This window comes from Carettochelys insculpta, chromosome 17 (genome assembly GCF_033958435.1).
Source record: "Carettochelys insculpta isolate YL-2023 chromosome 17, ASM3395843v1, whole genome shotgun sequence".
NCBI lineage: Eukaryota > Metazoa > Chordata > Testudines > Carettochelyidae > Carettochelys > Carettochelys insculpta.
The window spans coordinates 14,962,529-14,983,767 of record NC_134153.1 but is presented as its reverse complement, the minus strand read 5'-3'; the positions used below and the strand labels follow the sequence as shown (position 1 = coordinate 14,983,767).

The window sequence follows — 21,239 nt, the reverse complement described above, 5'->3', positions numbered from 1 at the left end:
GGTCAGTGTAATAAAGATGCAGGTATTGATTGCAGTAAGCCCCGAACAAAAAGTTATTCTATTTTAATTCCTGGGGCATGACCAAAAGGATTCCTATGTTATGGTAGATTAGTGCAGATTTTGCTTACTTTGAATCAGTCACAATCTATGAACCTTAATTTTCCTGAAAAATAATTTTACTTTCATATAAAGATCTGTCCTCATGAACGGGAACAAGATTCTAACAGTGCAAGTGCATGCCTCTCTTGCCTTCTTTCTTAGTGGCCTCTAGCTGTTCCTAATTTTAAGGCACTTTTCTCCTTATTTTCCCCATGGAATCTTCATTTGCTTTAAACTAAAGGCAGAAATTAAGGCAGTCCTGTGTATGTCCCCCTCATTTAATTGCAGTTGGTGTTGGTATTGAATAATTTTTGGTAATAGAAAATTTGAATATGCATGACTTTTTTTAAAAAAGGTTAATGGATTATGGGGATATTTTATATGATCGTGTGAGAGCAAAACAACAGCTCATCCTTGTGCAAGGGTGTCTGTTTAATTCTGTGCTTAATAAACCTCAAACTGCACTTGATTGTCTTTTTAAAAGACTTTACTGATGAAGGACTGGCTTTTCAGTAACCTCCATGTATTACTGCCTACTCAGTACAAAGATATATTTGTCTTGACTGTCAAGCTTCCTAGTCTTCCAGCGCTTAAATGGCCAAAAGTGTAACTCAGCAGAGCACTGTAACTCTCGGCATTGTCAGACTTTGTTCCAAGTGCATCAGCACCAACTCTGGGACAGAGAAGCCTGGAGCATGTGCCATCAACTTCAATCAGCACTAAGCAGTGGATCTGCGATGAGCACACGCATGCAGTGGGATCATTTTGCAAAGATTCAAAATATTCATCAACGTCGAGTCCTGGGGACAAAATATGGACTGAAAAGAAAGTGGAGGAACTAGTTTCACTGGAACTAATTAAAACTAGCACCAGTACAAATGTTGGCACCAATAGGCAGACCCTTCCTGGCAGAGAGAGAGTGAGGGAGCTGAGAAGAGAGACTCATCTTTCATATCTGCATCTGGGCAGGCACCAGTCCTGCATCCAGTGTCATTGTTGTTCATGGACATATACTTCTTGACCTCTCCATTCTTTCTCCTTTATATCAGGAAGGGAACCTGCTCCCATCAATCAGAAAAGGGTCCTTTAGGGAATTTCAGACACATCCTCTAGCATGCATCAGTGATGATTGACAATGGACTAGTCAACTGCAATCTGTCCAGTACTCTTTTACAGTTTGCCAATTCAGTCGTAGTGGCCTTCCAGGTCCCACCTTTCCGTACGTACATCTCAGGTTTCAAGTAAGAGGAATAAGTCTGTCATTTTCGCCGCTTTATTGGTCATACTGAGCTTCCATCCCCATTCCTTGTTTTAGTACAGAGTTGCTCTGTAGGCATCTCATCTGCCCTCCCCACCCAAGCCATCTTTGTCTTCTTCTGATGACAGTCAGATTGGTCCTGACTCTGGCTCAAAATGATTTTAAGGCCTCCAAAGACTTACTCATGAGGCTTACTCAGACCTCGGACATCAAGACAATGGTGATCCAAGAGTATGCGCATAAGCTATTTTACAGCTTCAGCAACATCAAGATTTATCCTGCCAATAAATCAGGATGTAGTAGACCCAGCAAATGGGATTATAACATATTGCCAGTCTTGTTTCCTCTCCCCTCAAAGGTAGTAGAGAAGCACTGCTGCCAAGTACCACCTAAATGTTTTTAACAATGTTACATCTGTCTAGGATCTTTAGTTGCATATGTGGTTCAGAAAAGACAATGCCTTTGAGGTGATTGTGGAAGACGAGAATCCTGTGACATTGGACTACACTGACACATACGTGAGAGCCAGTTACTGTCCCTACAGTACAGATTTTTTTAGATGTACTCAGAGTATATCCCACGGCCCATCTTCTGTCCCTGTTTTCCATGGTCCTCAGCAATCACAGGCTCCAAATTGTGAGGGAACGGAAGTGTGTCATATTTGCTGAGCCATTTATGCACTTGCATGGGAGCATGTGGCAATCACAGGCTACATGCATGGTCCTGATTATAGTTGCTCAGAAAAGATTCCATACTTGGGAAAGGCTGTTTCATCATTTTGAGCACCCATGGTGGTTGTAACATAAGTAACTGTTCTTTCTGTGGATTAAGTTGAAAAGTGTATGGAAGAAAACTCTGCAGCTCATTGAGATTAATTAGTAAATGTACTTACAGGGCATTTGGGTTGTAAAGCAATGTCAAAGTGCTTAGTATTGCATATATTGGATTGAGTAGATCAGTAACTGTGTTCCCTGTAAGCTGCATGCTGGGGCGGCTGCCCAGGAGAAATTGAAATGCTGCTCAGCTGATAAGCAGACCTCCGATAGCACCCACAGCTGGCAGCGTGTGTTTCTTTTGGTTGTGCACATCCCCATATGCCTTGGTGCACATAATACAATTTATTCTGCCCATGGGTGGAAAAAATTCAAGGGAACATTGATCAGGAGTGGTCTTTGAGAAGTGGGGGAGGAGGGGAAATAGAAATCATATCAACTCTAATGTCTGTACAAGTCCCACAGACTGTTACTACCTTTGTTATCCTGTTTTTTCCATACAACCACCTTTGAAAAGATTGCAGTTTGATATCTCTGCCATTTTGGAAACAACTTGCCCATTAGCTGTATTGTCTCTCTGGAAGAAATCTCTGAAAGGATAACATCTTTATATTTGTTTCTTGTCAATACATGTAATTGTTGCTTTCAAGTACTGCTCTATTTAAAAATATTTCATAGTTGAGAGAAATTTCAGAGCAGAATTAGCATAGTTTGAAATAAAACAAAGCAGCAGACATGTAGCTCTTTAAAGACTAACAAAATGAGTTACTCGGTGATGTGCTTTCGTGGGACAGTCCCACTTCTTCAACACCGAATAAATCATTTTGTTAGTCTTTACAGTGCTACATTTCTGCTGCTTTGTTTTGTTGGAGTACAGACTAACACGGCTAACTCTCTGTTACTATAGTTTGAAATGTTAGTTAAATATGTTCACAAACAATAACTCATCAGAAAAAATGCCTGTGTGTGTTTGTTCTTTATGCTGGTTATATAAAAAAAAAGTGATGATGGGTTCCTCTTTAATCAATGATGCAAGCAAATTAGACTCTGGAACTTTGAGGAAAAGTCTTCATTGGTGACAAAAAATGCACAATAGTACCTCCATTTAAAAAAAAAAAAAAGAAAAAGTCCAGGTAAGATTACTATTGGAAGGAAAAGAGAAGATGTATAACTATGCAAGTTTTGTGGCCTTTATACAAATTCAGAGTGTTCTAGTACACTTGTAATATTTTTAGCATTTGCTGTGCAGATTGATACGAATACATGAGTTTCTTGTAAATGTAGTTATTTTAAGTGAATGGTTCACCACTGAGATCATAAGTATTTATTATCCCTTTGAACAGATGTACTGTGAGGGACATAGTTGTTTTCGCAACAGACTAAATACTGATTGCTTTTCCCCTTCAACTATGAATATAAATAGTTTTATGTGGGTAACTAAATAGATGTATTAGATTTAGAATAAAGGTTTCAACAAAGGAATGTTGTTTAAACCTGTTCTTGAAACCATGGTGACTATAATTTAATAGCTACATGTCTTATGGTCTCTTGTATTTAGAAAGCACTTCCTCTTCTCTGTTTTGAAAGAGATTTTTCTCCTTTTCATTTAGCAATTGAAAAAAGGGGGAAAAAGCATAAGATAATAATTACTCATACTAATGTAATGGAGCAAAGGAATATTGTCAGCTATTGTTTTCTAGTTCAGTTTCTATGACAGGAAAAGGAGTTTATTGTGATTATGGTAAATGATAGAAATTTGGAGGTGATAAACATTCATTAAAATAATCTCCTTATTCTGTTAAGATAAATTACTAGTTAGTAGTACAGCATCACATTTCCTTCCACTATGGCTCTTGTGTTGTTATTGTTTCCATTTCTATCCTTCGTGCTGAAGGATTCATTAATCTAGATTAAGAAATAATTACTATGTAAATTGAATTCACAATATGAAGTGATGACCACATACTTTGGAGAGCAAGGTCAAAATCAAGCAACAAATGATTTTGGGATGGAGCTGTGAGAGGAAGCACCAGCTGTTCACAGTGATTATTTTGACACCAGTGCAAACAAGATAGTGTCATGGCAAGGCAGGATGATTCAATCGCAATAGTGCTTACTGTTGGTTCAGGTCTATTTAATGTATATTATCAGCATGTGTGCAGCCTCCAGTTTTGCTGCTTAGAATTTCTTTCCACTTAGTGTTAGGTCTGGTGGAGGAACAAGGTAATTAACGATCATTGTAATAGTGGTTAGTTCAATCTATTCACCAGGTACCTTTAAAAGGAAAATTTGATTTTTTTTTCCAAAATATATTAATGCTGGTAATAAAAAAAATGAAAAGGGTTTTTGGTAATTACATGTAACCCCACGGCACATCCTTAACCATACTTGAAAAGTATATTGCCATATAATCAATTAACCGTTGTTATTTCTTGGAAATTGCAAAATGGACTACCATTGCAACCCTTTTTCATTACAGAGATGCTGTTTAACTTAGGAAATGTCTGATCTCCTTTGCTGTCTCAGAAGCCAATTGTGTAATCTGTATAAGCTACATCAAAGATTTAACTAATCAAAATGCTGAAACAAAATTCACTTTCAAAATGTTTTGCGTTTTTATTCTTACTTTGAAACAGCAGTGAGATGCTCCTACAAGTGATCTGTACACTATCAACTAGTCTTGTAGTTTGACTTGGTCCTGAATGGAGATAGGCTTACAGGCTTAAGTTAAACTAAAGCAATACAAGGCATCTTAAAATAGTTTAAATAAGGCCAGACAAGGGGATTGCACAGATTTAAACTGTTTCTGAACTCATTTGACACAAAATGCCCAACCTTTTTTTAGCTTTCTCTCTGACAAACATGATTGTTCACAAGAAGGACGCAAGGACTTTGTGTGTGATAAAAATCCTAAAACCCATGTTCACTCTTTTTAAAGGTCTGTTGAAGTGACCTTCAAAGTGGTTTAAAAGCCCAAAAAAAAAAAGTTTAGGCTTTATTTTCTTCTTTGTGGTGTATAAAGTGGGCTTAATATTTTGGTTTTTCTCACTCCTATAAAAATTCAGTTATTGTCAAGATGTTTTTTTCTGTGGAAAACCTGAATCTCTGGAGAACTGTTAGAGTACTGACCAGGTACCTAGAGAATATTGGAAGAATTGACTATTCTTGTTACCTCAAACACCTGACAAGCAGTATGTGAAAAGAGGGCTGAAGAATTTCCCATCATTTAAGAGGAAAATGTTAAAAATTTTGTTAGCCCTCATTGTAGATCAGAAAGAAGCAAAATTAATTCACAACCCTTTGTGTGTCACATTTACATGTATATATGTATTTGTCTAGATTAAATTGGATTTATCTACATGTAAATGTTTAACATTCAGTATTGAACAAATATTAAGCATGAGGAGTAGTGGACATTCAATGAAGTGTGCCTCCATTTTCCTCACTGACAGGTATAAGGCAACCCACACAAGTAGCTGCCACGAATACGGAATAGTGTTGGGTTCCCATGCAGATACTTTACCTGAGGAGTTAACTGTAGTTTCATTCAGTAGTCACCATCATGAGCTCAAGCACTTCTGTGCAAGAAGGGAGTATAATTCCCTATCTGCTGCAGAAACTACAGCTTCTAACTAGCATCTAAAAGTAGAGGGATATACATGGAGGAAAATGGGAAGTGAAAAGTTCAGTGGGAAAGGAAGGATAAGGATATGACTGTTCTGTGATAAGTATTTTAAAAACTGTGTTTTTTAAACAGAAATCCATCCAGCATACAGCTCTGTTTCAGATCTTGCCAAGTTATGTTTTGCTTCCTTTTTTCTTTTCTATTAAAGTGTGGTATTTCCTTTCAAGAAGAAGATGTAATTATACTTAATGGTAATAAAGAGGATGTGGAAGTTCTGAAGAGAAGAATGGAAGAGAGAAGACTTAAGAATAAAGTGGGAAAGGTAATAATTTTACAGACTCATAAAAATGCTTGGATATTTTGTGTGTAATAAGATCTTTTATGAATAGATGTCATAGGTGAAAGTTCAAGTTTGTATATATAAAGAGTCTTCAGTGATTCTCGGAATGAACTACATGCATTCTAAGCTAGCCAAATTTTATTTCTTTCCAGTAATTTCTTTAATTCTCATTGGACCCATTGACCTGAATGCTTCAATTTTATCCAAAGCAAATTAGAAGTATTAGTTGTTTTCTGGTACCTGTGTTTTCGTACAGCATTTTCCTGCAGAAAGACAGTATATTTTAGTTGCAATTTTTTTTTTTTAGTTTTCTTCATATTCTTCTGAAGAATGGAATATTTGTCCAGTAACCTCCTCTGTTGATTTTAGACCAAGTCCTACAAAGATATTGTTAGTCTTACAAGACCAAAGCAACCAACAATTCAAGTATATGGCAGTCACTTTGACAACCCATAATGTAATGTCAATATAAACAACAGAAAAAAGATAAATGGAAAAATGCAGTAATAATAAAATGCATTGAAACATAGACTTTGCAGATATTCAACATAAAGACTACTCGTAATTGAACCTCACTTTGCGTTAAAAAAACACGACTCTCTCATGGGACACTGCTCCTGGAAGAAAAATACTGCTCCTAATTACCGATGTACCTGTGCATGACATTATAGTTCATTATTCTAGCATATTTTTAAAATCCCTTACTATATATAATGCTTTTCAGGTGAAGAGACATTAGATGCAGACATTATAGGTATATCATATCTGTCTCTTGTCTCATTCAGTCTCATCAGCTAATTAGTATCAGTCTTGGCGAATATTTGGACTTAGTATTGTGGCAGCCAGTGGAGTTGATGGCACTCTCTTTCTAAATTGGCACAGAACCATGGGGCACCAGGCTGGTGGTGACACTGTCTTTTGGATTTTATGTAAAACCAAGACCCCCATGTCTTGTGATTAGACTATGGCACTTTTCACAAGCACTGAACTGTTACTCATGTCTGCCAGCTGCATTATTGGTTGGGTAATTGTGCCCAATAAATGTTCCTGACAGTTTCTGTTGAATATTGGGGTGGTTACTTCCTGCAGTAAATTGTTGTGTAATATCTCTACTAATGAATATGGGGGGCGGGAAAAAACTATCCAATAAATGTCCAGAGTACTTTAAGACAGCCTCCGCTGTTGTCAGGTGATCCATTGTCTGGTTTAGTGTGCAGTGATGTCCATGAATGAGGACGTGTTTCCTGTACATCATCCTTTCTCTCTGGCTGGTTTGTATTTGAAGCAGACAGGTAAACAAAATACAGTAAACCCTCAATTTAGTGGACTAATGGGGGGGAGATGTGTCTGATAATGCCACAAGTCTGTAATAGCTGAATGGTTATACTGTATGATGATGCACTGGCCTACCCAGCCCATCACTCACTCCTGTCCTCTGTACCTCCACTTCCCTTCCCCGCTCCTGCTCCATTCTTCCCCTCATACCTCCATCTCCCTCTCCCAGTTACCAGGAGAGGAGCCGAATGCCGGCCTGGCTCCTTCCACCTCCTGCAGCTCTCAGCGCTGCAGTTCCTCCAGCCCCCAGCTCTAAGCTGCCCTTGTACAGGTAGAGCATGGCTACTGTAGATAGCAGGATTCAAGTGCCAACATGCTCCATGCACACGGGGCTGGAGGAGGAGAGCTCCTGCACTCCGCCGCAGACCAATTACACGGCTCCTCTGGCCCCAGCCGCTGTAGTGGCCTGTCCAGCCCCAGTGGCCCCAGCTATTCCAGCAGCCCCTTCAGCCCGGCAGCAGCTCTGGTGAGTCTCTGGCATTTATTTGGGGAGGGCAGGGGGCTGGCAGACAGCATCTGTTATTTCCAAAGTCCGTTATATCAGGGCCTGTTAAATTGAGGATTTATTGTGTCAAAAAATCTTTTTTTTCCCCTAAAGTATGCTAACAGCAAATTTCAGTGTCTTATCTGTCCATAATATAAGGATGGAGGCATAGAGAAGAGAGAGCGCTATTTACATTCACGTAACAAAATCATAGTCATTTACTTGTGGTTTCATAATAGTGGTCTTTTACCACCACCTGCTGGACAAGACTAAGAGCAGAGTTTACTGTGTCGCTTATTTTCCCCTAATATTAAATCATATTCATAAGTGTTTGAGGTCATAGATTCAGCAACATATTTTAAATGTTTTCCTTCATTTTGGTTAGTCATTTTTTTCAACGTTTGTAAATTTCTTCACTGTGTCAGTTATAATATAGAAACTTTAAACATCAAATAGGCATTTTCTCTGATACTTTCAAACAGTGTTTTAAGTTTTTTTAGCGTATTCTAACACAGAGAGATATTTTTTTTTATTTGAGTACACATAAGAGTAAAAATCTGGCCAAGAGATGCTGTTAAGCTGGTATTTTTTTTGTCTTCAAAGAAACCAATTTTAGTTTTTATACTTAGCTTTGTTTTTCAAGCAAATATTCATTTAAGAAGGAATAGATTGATAGAACTGTGGCAATAACTAAACAAAACTCAATGAGAAGGTTAATTAAGAAAAAATAAAGATTGAATCATAGTGAGGATTCCAATTGTTTGTTGTTGCTGAAATTTCTTTTGTTCAAAAATACATTATTCATTACAGTTGTGCACAGCTGTAGTATTTTACCAAATGGTTTCAAATCTAGTCAACCTGATAGCTTTCTTTGATGGGATAACAAGCTTTGTGAATATGGGGGAAGTGGTAGATGTGGTATATCTAAACTTCAGTAAGGCACTTGACAGTCTCGCATGACCTTCTCATTAACAACCTAGGGAAATGCAACCTAGATTGAGCTACTATAAAGTGGCTGCATAACTGAATAATCATTCTCAGAGAATAATTATCAATGGTTCATAGTCATGCTGGAAGGGCTTGAGGCGGGTTCCACGGGGATCAATTTGGGGACAGGTTGTGTTCAATATCTTCATCAATGATTTAGATAATAATACAGAAACGTGAAGTTTGAGGATGACACCAAGTGGGGAGGGATTGCAAGTGCTGTAGAGGATACGATTATAATTCAAAATGATCTGGACAAACTGAAGAGGTGGTCTGAGGTAAAGGGAGTGAAATTCAAAAAGAATAAATGCAAAGTACTTCACTTAGGAAGGAGCAATCAGTTGCGTCCCGACAAAATGGGAAATGACTGTCTAGGAAGGAGTACTGCACAAAGGGATGTAGGGGCCAGAGTGGCCCAGAAGCTAAATATAAGTCAGCAGCGTGATCTTGTTGGAGTTTAAAAAAAAAAAAAAAAAAAAAAAAAAAGATACAAACGTCATTATAGGGTGTATAAGTGTTTGTAAACAAACATGAAAAGTAATTCTTCTACTCTATTCTTTGCTGACTAGATCTCAACTGTTTTTTTGTGTCCAGTTCTGGGCACTACATTCAGGAAAGATGTGGACAAATTGGAGAAGGTTCAGAGAAGAGCAACAAAAATCATTATAGGTCTAGAAAATATGACCTCTGAGGGAAGATTGAAAAAAATGGGATTGTTTAATTTGGGAAAGAGAAAGATTGAGAGGTGATTATAACAGCATAGCACTGTCTGCACAGGGGCTTTTAAAAGGAGTAGGGAGAAAAAAAATTCTTGTTAACCTCTGAGGACAGGACACGATGCAATGGGCTGAAACTGCATTAAGGAAGGTTGAGACTGTACATTTGGGAAATCTTTGTAACTCTCAGGGTGATTAAACACTAGAATAAATGGCCTAGGGAGAGTGTGGAATCTCCATCATTGGAGATTTTTAAGAGCAGATTAGACACAAACATATGAGGGCTGGTCTAGCCCCCACCCTGCAGTCCAGATTCTGACTGCAGCTTGCCGATATCCAGACCCCAAGGCTCATGGCTCCCTTCCCCAGTATCCGGCTCAGGGCAAGGCCGCAGGTAGGAAGCTCCAAGCCTCGTGGGCGAGATCATGCAAGCTGAGGCTGGATTCAGCCCATGGGCTCTGCTAAAGTGCATAGGGGTGCAGGAAGCACCACCACCCCTGCTCTGCCTTCCCCTTCCGCAGCTCGGGGAATGACAGCATAGCACTGCCAGCACCAGGGCTTTGCCCACCATTCTAATTGGCTGGAATTTTGGCCAGTCAGAGCAGTGGAGAGGGGCAGTGCCTGGGAGTGGTGGGATAAAAAGATCCCTGGAGAGGCTTTTTTCCCCTGCTGCCATTTCCCCAGCCAGGGGAGGGGGCAATGGTTGCTCGCAGAGGTAAGTGACCCCACCAGCAGCCCACTCCCACCCCATCCTCCTGCCCAATCCACCCACATACTCTGCTCCTGCACCCTCCCTCCCAGACCCCTTACCTTCAGCCCACTCTTGAATTCCCCACTGCTGCTCCCAGCCCACTTATGCACCTAACCTCCCAACCAAGTCCCGTAACCCCAGCCCAGTCCTGCATCCTCCCTCCCATCCAGTCCCAAACACCCATCTCTGGCCCACTCCTGCACCCTCTCTCCTGTCCCTACTCCACACCTGCTTCCTAGCAGCCCCCTTCTGCATACTGAACCCTGTCCACTGCCCTGAACCTTAGTCCCTGCTTCTCTACCCTCCCGCCTGTGGTGCTGGAGCGTGAGGGGAGTGAGATGTCTCATTCCGGGGGGGGTGTGGAGGAGGGGTGGGGTGGGTGTTGTAGGGTTTTTTGTTTTTGGTTTTTTTTGGGGGGAGGGGCATTGCTTTGTTTTGTTTTTTTTATTTTGCTTTTCACTTTTATGTGGCCACTGAGGGCCAAGAAAAGGTTCCCCACCCCAGTCTAGTTGGTACATAGTCCTGCCATAAACACAGAGGACTGGACTTGATGGTTTCTCAAGATTCCTTCCAGTTCCATGATTCTGCGAATAAGATTACTGAATAGCTGGTTATTTTATGATATTAGTGAAATTAGTCTTCGTATTTTTTGTAAAAAAAGGACGAAACCAAATAGATGGAAAAACTGCTTCTAGACAGCTTATTCTCAGCCTATCCATTGTTCTTTGAGATGCCTCTGAGCTAATCAAAGATTATTTATTTCTATACTAAAATAGTATGAAAAGCGTAAAGTGTGTGGAAAGAAATCAGTTTATTGTATAAACACACAGGCTGCATCTACACTAGAGAGTTTTGTTGACAAAACTCATGGAGTGTCCACAGTACAAATACCTTCTGCTGACAGTAAATCGACAAAATGCGGCACTACGTTGACAGCCTTCTGCCTCTCCCCCACGAGGCAGAACATCTTTCTTGACAGAACCTGTCAACACAAAGGCAGTGTGAATGCTCTAGGGGGACCTTCTGTCGACAGATAAGTCCTCCATGGCAATGGCCAGCTGTCCCCAGAGGATGACCTGTCCACAGCAATCATAGCTCTATGCTCCCTGCCTGTGGCCTGTCTTAAAGATACAGGGAGCCCTGGAAACCTTCTGGCGGGAAGTGAGAAGCGTGCAAGTAGCCCTGGAGCATGCTGCTTGTCCACAAGCTCCACAGTCACTGCTTTCACCTGAGGTGAGCTACATGATGGTGAGCCAGAGACCCCCTGGAGCCCTCCAGGGAGCCTCCAGAGGGGTCCCAGAAGCACGGCACAAAATGCCATGTCCCTTCATGTTCTGGGCCAGAGATAAAGGACCACCTGAGCCTCTGGGCTGAGGAGGAGAACCTATTGGACCCCTTGGCGAAGAGGGCCAATGCCCCAGCCTACCACTGGCCTTGCTACTGGGGCCAGCCCACCTGCACTATGGAGCATGTGTGGGCAAAGGTGAAGGAGCTCCAGCGGGCATACACCTGGGCCTGGAACAGTCACTGGAGGTCAGGAGCACCTTCCCCAGCAATAGCTGCCATGGACACGGCTGAGGAAGCTCCTCCCCCACCCCACCCCAGCTGGAACCACAGGAGGAGGCGCAGCAGCCCATGACCCAGCCAGAGCTGGACATGGGGTCCAAGGTCAGCGAGGGCACATTGGTGATCACCCTGGACTCGGGCCCCTCCAGCCAGGCCACATCCAGGGTGCCGCTGGACCTCTTCAAGGGAACCTATGGTAAGTACCCCACACGTCACACACCCTAGGGTTGGGGGACAGGTGCAGATGGGGTGTGCTGTGAGCCTCACCAGGCCAGCTCAAGCAGGACCTCACGCTGCAGTCCCAGCACATGCAGCCATGTGCAAGGCAGCATCTTCCACCCAGTCCCAGCAGGCAGCCCCTGAGCATGGGCCCCAGCCCGCTGCCAGCCTCACAGGAGGCTGGATGAGACCCAGGGCCTTGGAGGAGGAGGGACCCACCAGCCCCTGTCACAGTTAAAAGCGGGCCAGCCACACAGGCACCAGCCTGACCCCAGCCACATTACTGAGGAGCGCGGCTCCTGTCACAGGGGCATGGCCATATGCGACTGTCAGCACCTGTCCCTGTGGACAGCACTGCAAGCTGCAGACATAGGCCAGGCAGTGCCTGGCCCACCTGCCACCCCTGCCAGACAACCTACTTAGGGCAATAGCCCATCATGGGGGGTGGAGCCACAGTGGTCAGCCTGGTCTCTGAGGCACTGCAGAGTCCCTGTGCAGCAGGGCCTGCTGTGCAGGGCACACATGCCTGTGCTCCTGAGAGTCCCTTGGTCCTGAGGGTGGTGGCCCATGCTCACGGTGGGGGGCAAGGCCTTGGGGGCTGTGTAGGGGGAATGACTCACCAGCTTTCCTCCTTCTCTTCCTTATAGCTGCACCATCTGATGGCTGAGCGAGCCCCACCGCCCCTCCCAGGGTCAGCCAGCCGCACTGCAGCACCAGAGTGAGCCAGCTCGGACCTGGGACCAGAGAGAGTGGACACCCTACCACTGTGGGGGCGCGCCTGCAGCTGGAGGGGCCATTACTGTCTGAACAAAGATCTCCATGCCCACACCCCTGCCCTCTGAGGGCTCACCAACCTCCTGGAGCGGTGGCTGCGGGATGACTGGAGTGGCAGGCGTGGGAACAGGAGTGGTGGACATAGGCCTGGGACCAACTCATGGCCTGTTTTGACACCACCACTGCCATCTGGCAGGCCCTGTTAGCTCAGGCACCTGCAGCTGCCATCCCTGACTCACTGCCCGCAGGTGTGCTGCAGCTGCTGCAGTGGGAGATGGCCATGGCCGGCTGGCCAGCCCCCCGCCCCCACTCCCCAGGTCCCGCCGCCATGCCTACCCTCCCTGCTCCCCAGGCCCCCTGCCAAGTCCAACCCCACCACAGCCCCACCTGCTTCATATCTCCCCATGCTTCCAGCCCCAACCTGGGCCCAACAGCACCAGTGGCGGGTGAGGATTCCAAGACTGATGCCGCTTGGGGTCCCACTCCCCTGCAGGGTCACGGCCCTCCACCCCCTCCTTGGGCTGATGACCCCCAACCCCTGCCCGAAGTGCCCCCCCACCCCTCTCACTGGAAATAGTTGTGTATTATTGCACACTGTAAACGGTTTTTTAAATAAAACTGCTCATTATGAGCACAGTTTTCATTGTTTAAGTAAAACAGGATTCAGTTCACCAGTCCCACATCCCTCTTTATTGGGGAGGGGATGGAGAGGGTTGAGGGACAAAGGGAGGGGTCATGGCCTGCAGGCCTGAGGCCCCCGCTGCGGGGGTCCTGGGGAGAGTCATTGAAGGCTGCAGGAGAAGCTCTCCTGTAGGACCTCCCAGAGCTGCACCCTATCCCTGTGGACCTGGTGGACTGGAGTTGCACCCGGCTGTTCATATGCATGGCCAGCATCTGCCTCCCTGCCTGAGAGGAAGGCCTTTCCCTGCACCTCCACAAGGCTGTGGAAGGCACAACAAGAGACCACTATTTGAGGGACATTGTACTCTCCCACATCCAGCTGGGTCAGGAGGCACCTAAAAAGTGCCTTGAGGTGGCCGAGGGCACACTCAGCCTAGTTCTGTGCCCTGTGTAGGCAGGTGTTAAACTGTTCCTGGGTTGGGTCCAGGTAGCTGGTGTACTGCCTCATGAGCTGGAGCATGAGGGTGTAGGCCATGTCCCCCACCATGCACAATGGCATGTGCACATCCCTGACAGCCAGCTCCCAGCGGGGGACAAAGGTGCCCACCTCCATCCTCCAACACAGGCCGGAGTAGCGGAATACCTGCATGTCCTGTGCCCAGCCTGACCACTTGACATACATGTCAAGGAGCTGTCACTGGTGGTCAATCAGTGCCTGCAGCACAATGAAGTGGTATCCCTTCCCACTGACGGACTGGGTCACACTGTGGTCTAGAGCACGCATGGGGATGTGGGTCCTGATGATCACCCTAAAGCAGTTGGGGACCCCCAGGCTGGCGAAGCCAGCCATGACCCTGTCCAAGTCTGCAAGGCAAACAACCCTCCCGAGCAGGAGTGTGTTTGACCGTCAGGACCTGCAAAGGGGGGAGACCAAATACATGTCAGGGACTGAGGGAGGGAGGCCCTGGGCCATGGTGGGTTCCCTTGCCCCCTCCTGGCCCCTTTGCACCCTCTGAGCTCTCTGGGTGCCCCACCAGAAAGCCGCCCCACCAGAAAGCCACCCCACCCCAGCAGCAGGGCTGTGTGAGGGTGGGACAGCAAGGTCCCTCAGGGATGGGGGTCCCCCACCCACCCTAGCACCCCCACCTCCCAAAGGTCCCTCTTGGGCAGGACTTCCCTTCCTCCTCCCCGTGCAGGACCTGCAGCCGGAAGAGTGCCTTACCTTCATGAGGACAGCCCCAACGGTGGACTTCCCCACATCAAACTGGTTCCCAGTGGAGTGGTAGCTGTCTGGAGTGCCGAGGTTACATATGGCACACAGGGGGAGGGCGGGCCTCATCCTGTCTACAGAGGGCAGGGGCGAGCTCCACAAACGTGTCCTTTCTTATTCTGAAATTCTGGAGCCACTGCTGGTCATCCCACTGCCCCATGACGAGACGGTCCCACCAGTCGGAGCTGGTGTTGTGCCTCCAGACCCGCCTGGTCACCTGGTGTCAAGCACAGGTGGACCTGTTTTTGACTGAGGACCCACACCTCAATCCAGGTGTCAGGCATGTCCCCCTGGGAGGAGGCAGAGGACAGCTGCGATCAGGGTGAGCAGCAGCTCAAGCATCTGAGAGTGGGTCCAGTGAATATGTTAGGCAGTCCAGTTCGAATCAAAGTGAGAGTTGTCTGCGAAGCACTGAGTGATGTTATGTGCAGTGGGTCCAGTGCAAGCCCAGGGGCTGCTTTGGAACCATGATTATCTGGACAGAACAAACTCTCTCAGCAAGAATGTAAGCCCTGTAATAGTTATGCTGTCCCTCGAGGAGGTAGGCAAGCCTCAGCATGGGCAGGGAATGTAGGGTGAGGGGTTCTTTTAAGAGCACACCTCGCCAGGGCTCCTGGAAGGGCTTGCCAGTCATGTAACCCCATGTGATGGTGTTCTGGGGTCCGTTCTGTCTGCCTTCTCTCTGTCAGCAGAGGGATCCGCTTTGCTGTGTGGACATGATCTGCTGCCACAAATTTTGTTGGAAGATCTTCTGACAGTAACTTCTGTCAACAGATCACTGTAGTGTAGCCCTAGCCACAAGCATAACAAAAAGACTTATATTTCTGTCAAATAGACACTTGATTTGATATCCCATGTAGAGGTTCTAAACCTCAGTTTTCTGCTTATATTATTTCAGAAATCAAAGAAATGTAAGGCAGCAGAAATGGTCTCTCAACAAGACATCACGGAAGGTAACGTCACAGCTACAGTTTACATTTGCGTGATGAGTAATTTAACGTGTTTATGTTTGAGCTTTTTTTTTTTTTTTGCAGATTCTCCAGGACCATCAGAAATAAAGACTGCAAAAGGTGACATGAACAGTAATTCTGGAGAAAGGAAAAAGATTGTCTTCACAAAGAGCACAGGTTGGTGTGTATGTTTCAGAGTGGCAGTACATTGTAATAAGTGTGGCATAATTTAATTTTTCTAATTCATAATGATTTTTTTTATCCAGAGCTATAAAATATGAGCATATTGTTAAGGTTAGTCAGACTTTATAAATGAGATTCAGAATCATGTAAGTTAAAATAAGAGAAAACATTTTCTGAAAAGAACATAATTTAATGTTTGATGAATCCAGTGATAGCTTGCTGCTGCTGATAGTCAAATGATGAGTAATAGGGCCTTTGTGTAATATGCAGAGAATTTTCATTACTAGTGTCCGACCCCTGCCTCTCCTCGAAGAACTCCTGAGTTCTTCAGTTTGTAAATGATTATTCTTAAATTGATACTTTATCCCAAATTATTTATTGCTAGTACAGGTTAAAACTCCCTCATCCAGCATTCTCTCATCCAGCAACATCCATCGTCCAGCAGGGCCATGGATCTTGCAGGAACAGAGGCCAGTCAGACAAGTGGCAGGATCCCAGGGCAGAGCAGCCGCAGCTGGTTTGGCGGCAAGGAGGTCCAGCAGTAACCAGGGAGACCGAGCCAGGATTAGCAGCAGGTATCAGTGGCGTTGAATGGTAAGCTGGCAACCCAGGCTCATGGTAGCTCATGTCTGGCAGGGCAGGAAGCTGCAGCCTAGGGAGGCTGCGGAGAGGTGTCCTGGGCTGAGAACTGGTGGCTGGGGAGCCTGTGGCTTGCGGGTGGAGGGGCAGCACCTAGGGAGCCCAGGCCAGGAGCAGCAGCAGGGAGCAGTGGCACGGGCTGGTAAACTGGCAGCCCAGGCTCATCAAAGGGGCTGCACAGGAAGCCACGGCCCCTGGAAGCTGCAGCTGGGGCCGGGCAGGAAGCTGCAGCACTAGTGGGCTGGGGAGGGGTGGCCTGGGCTGACAGCCAGCAGCTGGGAAGCCTGTAGGGGGCCTTAAAGAGAGTCTGGAAGCTGCAGCAACAGCAGGGAGCAGGGACAGAATTGACCACCCCGGTCCAGCAAAATCCTTCGTCCAGGACCGCTCTGGTCTGGAGGGTGCTGGACAAGGGAGGTTAATCCTGTAGGTGTCTAGCAACATACTCACTCTAACCTTGCTTAAAATAATTTCTCAGAACACAGTACCCAAAGGAAAAGTTGTTTGACCCATTTGAAGTGGCAAGTCATTAATGGATGTCTTTGCAGGGTAGGTTGCATTAAAGAATATTTAAAAACAAATCTAGTGAGGGAGAAGAAAACATGGGTTAGTTAGGAACCAGGTGGAAATTAATTTGCTGAATGTAGGGTTCTAAAATTTCCATGGATTTTTGGGACTCATTTTGATTCTTTTATATATTTTGGTTCAGTAACCATTCTTTGTGGGTATCTTTGATTTCTTGTTCCCCAAGGTGAGGATAAATCACTTTGATTATTTTTCATGGGAAGGATGCATACTTGGGAGAGACAGTGCTATCCAAATGCATCTTTTATTAATCCTCTCTAGTCAGTTGAGGGCATTTTCCAAACAGAAAATGCTAAGGCCCATGATTATTTAGGATTACACGTGCAATTCCTATGATTGCATGCACAAATCAGGTAAATGTATATGCAGATATGTGCTAAAGTAGCGATATACTTGCATCTGTGCCTAATTTACTCATAATTGCAGTAATTATGTGCAGGTTCTGATGAACTATTGAGTACACATCTTTTGCTTGTCATCTAAAGCTTCTGCTTTTTAAAAGCACTGCCGCACCTATGTTCTTGGAAAAGACTGATCATTTCTGCCAGTGTTCACAGAGAAGAGCTTACATGAAAACAGTAAATCCAACATGCAAAAAGCAGTGGCATCAGAAACAATGGGAAGGGAATTTTTCTGGCTTGAATGGAAAATTATTTAAAGATATGCAGGTCATCGGTGTTGCTTATCAATGACTCCTTAAAGGATAAAGGGAGTAGCTAGATGCTTAAGTGATAAACATGCCATAGGTGTAGCTTTTGTCATTTGATAACTCATCTTAAAACAGTAATCTCAAAATTTACTTGCTAAGACCGGAGTTCAGAGCTCTGTTTTTGCACACAGTGGTAGATGTGTCAGTACACTCCCAAATTAAGTGTCATAATGTAGTGAGAAAAGCCAAAAAAGAGTTTGAGGAACAGCTAGCCAAAAATTCAAAAAACGATAGTAAAATGTTTTTTAAATACATTAGAAGCAGGAAGCCCGCTAAAAAAGCAGTGGGGCCCTTGGATGATAAAGATATAAAAGGAGCGATCAGGGAAGATAGTGCCATTGCGGAGCGATTAAATGATTTCTTTGCTTCAGTCTTCACGGCTGAGGATGTTACAGAGGTTCCTAAATCTGAGCCAGCCTTTTTAGGTGACAAATCTGAGGAACGCACTCAGATTGAAGTGACATTAGAGGAGGTTTTGGAATTAATTGATAAGCTGAATAGTAACAAGTCTCCAGGACCGGACGGCATTCACCCAAGGGTTCTGAAAGAACTCAAATGTGAAATTGCGGAGTTATTAACAGTGGTTTGTAACCTATCCTTTAAATCCACTTTGGTACCAAATGACTGGAAGACGGCCAATATAACACCAATATTTAAAAAAGGCTCTAGAGGAGATCCTGGCAATTATAGACCGATAAGTTTAACATCAGTACCAGGCAAATTAGTAGAAACACTAGTAAAGAGTAAAATTGCAAGGCACATAGAAGAGCACGAATTGTTGGGCAAAAGTCAGCATGGTTTCTGCAGAGGGAAGTCGTGTCTAACTAATCTACTAGAATTCTTTGAAGGGGTTAATAAACATGCGGACAAGGGGCACCCAGTGGACATAATATACCTAGATTTCCAGAAAGCCTTTGACACGGTCCCACACCACAGGCTTTTATGTAAATTAGGTGGTCATGGGATAGGAGGAAAGGTCCTTTCATGGATCGGGAATTGGTTAAAAGACAGAAAACAAAGGGTGGGAATAAATGGTAAATTTTCACAATGGAGGAGGGTAACTAGTGGTGTTCCCCAGGGGTCAGTCCTGGGACCGATCCTGTTCAACTTGTTCATCAATGATCTAGAAAATGAGGTAAGCAGTGAGATGGCAAAGTTTGCAGATGACACCAAGTTGTTCAGGACAGTCAAAAGCAAAAGGGATTGTGAAGAACTACAAAAAGATCTCAGCAAACTGAGTGATTGGGCAGCAAAATGGCAAATGAAATTTAATGTGGGTAAGTGTAAGGTAATGCATGTTGGATAAAATAACCCAAATTACACGTACTACATGATGGGGTCAAATTTAGCTACGACAGATCAGGAAAGGGATCTTGGAGTTATAGTGGATAGTTCTCTGAAGACATCCATGCAGTGTGCAGCAGCAGTTAGTAAGGCAAATAGGATGTTAGGAATTATTAAAAAAGGGATCGATAATAAGACAAAAGAGATCATACTTCCCCTATATAAAACTATGGTACGCCCACATCTCGAGTACTGCGTGCAGATGTGGTCTCCTCACCTCAAAAAAGATATATTGGCATTAGAAAAGGTTCAGAAAAGGGCGACTAAGATGATTAGGGGCTTGGAAAGGGTCCCATATAGGGAGAGGCTAGAGAGACTGGGACTCTTCAGTTTGGAAAAAAGGCGATTGAGGGGCGATATGATAGAGGTATATAAAATCATGAATGGTGTGGAGAAAGTGAATATAGAAAAATTATTTACCTTTTCCCATAATACAAGAACTAGGGGACACCAAATGAAATTGATGGGTAGTAGGTTCAAAACTAATAAAAGGAAATTTTTCTTCACACAGCGCACAGTCAACCTGTGGAACTCCTTGCCCGAGGAGGCTGTGAAGGCCAGGACTCTATTAGGGTTTAAAAAAGAGCTTGATAAATTTTTGCAGGTTAGGTCCATAAATGGCTATTAGCCAGGGATAAAGTATGGTGCCCTAGCCTTCATAACAAGGGCAGGAGATGGATGGCAGGAGATAAATCACTTGATCATTGTCTTCTGTTCTCCTTCTCTGGGGCACCTGGCATTGGCCACCGTCGGCAGATGGGATGCTGGGCTCGATGGACCTTTGGTCTGACCCAGTATGGCCATTCTTATGTTCTTATGTACTGTATTAAGCAGGGCAAAAGGGTGAGTGACCGTGTTTGTGCATACACAGGGGAGGGAAACATGCTTTCCTAGATGTAGATTTAGCTGCCAGTTTTGTTTGTGTGTGGAAAGACGTACAAATTACCTAAACTAGAAAGTTATATGTTATCTCACACTTTCACAAAAGATACTCATAGCTGTATCAAGCCATCAGTAAACTTAATCTTTCAGAGGTGCAAAAGTTTTTTTTTTTTTTAATATTGGAAGGGAGAGGGGCTCAATTTGCAAATTAGAAAATAATTATTTTTGTTTCTACTCCAGCAGCTAATGGAAGTTCTGCATCAGGAAAAGTCAGTAAGGTATCATCTGGCACCACCAAGAGATCCATTGCTGACAGTGAGGAGAAATCAGAGGCATACAAATCTATTTTTACATCACACAGCTCAGCAAAACGCTCGAAGGAAGAATCTTCCAACTGGATTACTCACACAGCATACTATTTCTGAAACAATTTTGTGCATGACTGTAACACTCATTGCTATTTTTTTCCCAGAGGCTCTTTCTGTGTAACTCAGATGCAGGGTTCTCATTGTAATCTGATGTTTTCTGAAATTATTCACTTCGCAAATTGTTTATGACCTTGTGACTAACCAGTGTAGTTATGTTTGCAGTTACTGTTAAATAAGAAATAGGTGGCCAAAACCCACATCTGATGAGGTGATTTATTTTAAAAGATGAGTTATAAAAAGCATAGCTCTTTAGCGTCAGAATCTGTCATCCTTGATGACACCGAGTGGTATTTTACTCTTGTTTGCAATTAGCGTTAGAGTTGCAAAATCTGCTTACTGGTAAACATATTCTTTTTTATGGTTCTAGATGCAAAATGATTACGTACATAATCTTAGCTTGTAATTGAATTTCTCTTTGTGTTGACTAATTTTTATTTTTGTAACTTTCTGACGCTGCATACAAACAATTAAAAAAAACCAAAAACCTACAGATATTTTCTTTCTTACTTTCGCTAATTTGGCTCTAGTCAAAACCAGTACACATCTCTCTTAAAGGTGTAGGGGTCATTTTGACAGATGTCATTTGGAAAGTATGGTGTGATCTCAGAAATAAAGTAAAGATTTTGCAATAATCTCATATTCCATTTCAAATAGAATGGCCATGATGAAAATGTTTTACTACTTACTGCTAAATTATTTTTAAA

At 44.0% G+C, this 21,239-nt stretch overlaps 1 protein-coding gene across 2 annotated transcripts in view; it reads left to right on the top strand.

Moving 5' to 3' along the window:
- The window catches only part of RTF2 (replication termination factor 2), an 83,152-nt gene extending 62,129 nt beyond the window's left edge, over positions 1–21,023 (top strand). The window contains exons 6-9 of one of the 2 annotated variants that reach the window (XM_075011429.1): positions 5,964–6,077; positions 15,717–15,771; positions 15,853–15,945; positions 20,351–21,023. In XM_075011429.1, coding sequence (XP_074867530.1) covers positions 5,964–6,077; positions 15,717–15,771; positions 15,853–15,945; positions 20,351–20,532 — 444 coding nt within the window. In that variant the 3' untranslated portion in view covers positions 20,533–21,023. Of the gene's footprint in view, positions 1–5,963; positions 6,078–15,716; positions 15,772–15,852; positions 15,946–20,347 lie in introns of both variants that reach the window. The other variant, XM_075011428.1, reaches the window with a different exon arrangement.
- Positions 21,024–21,239: the final 216 nt, after the last annotated feature.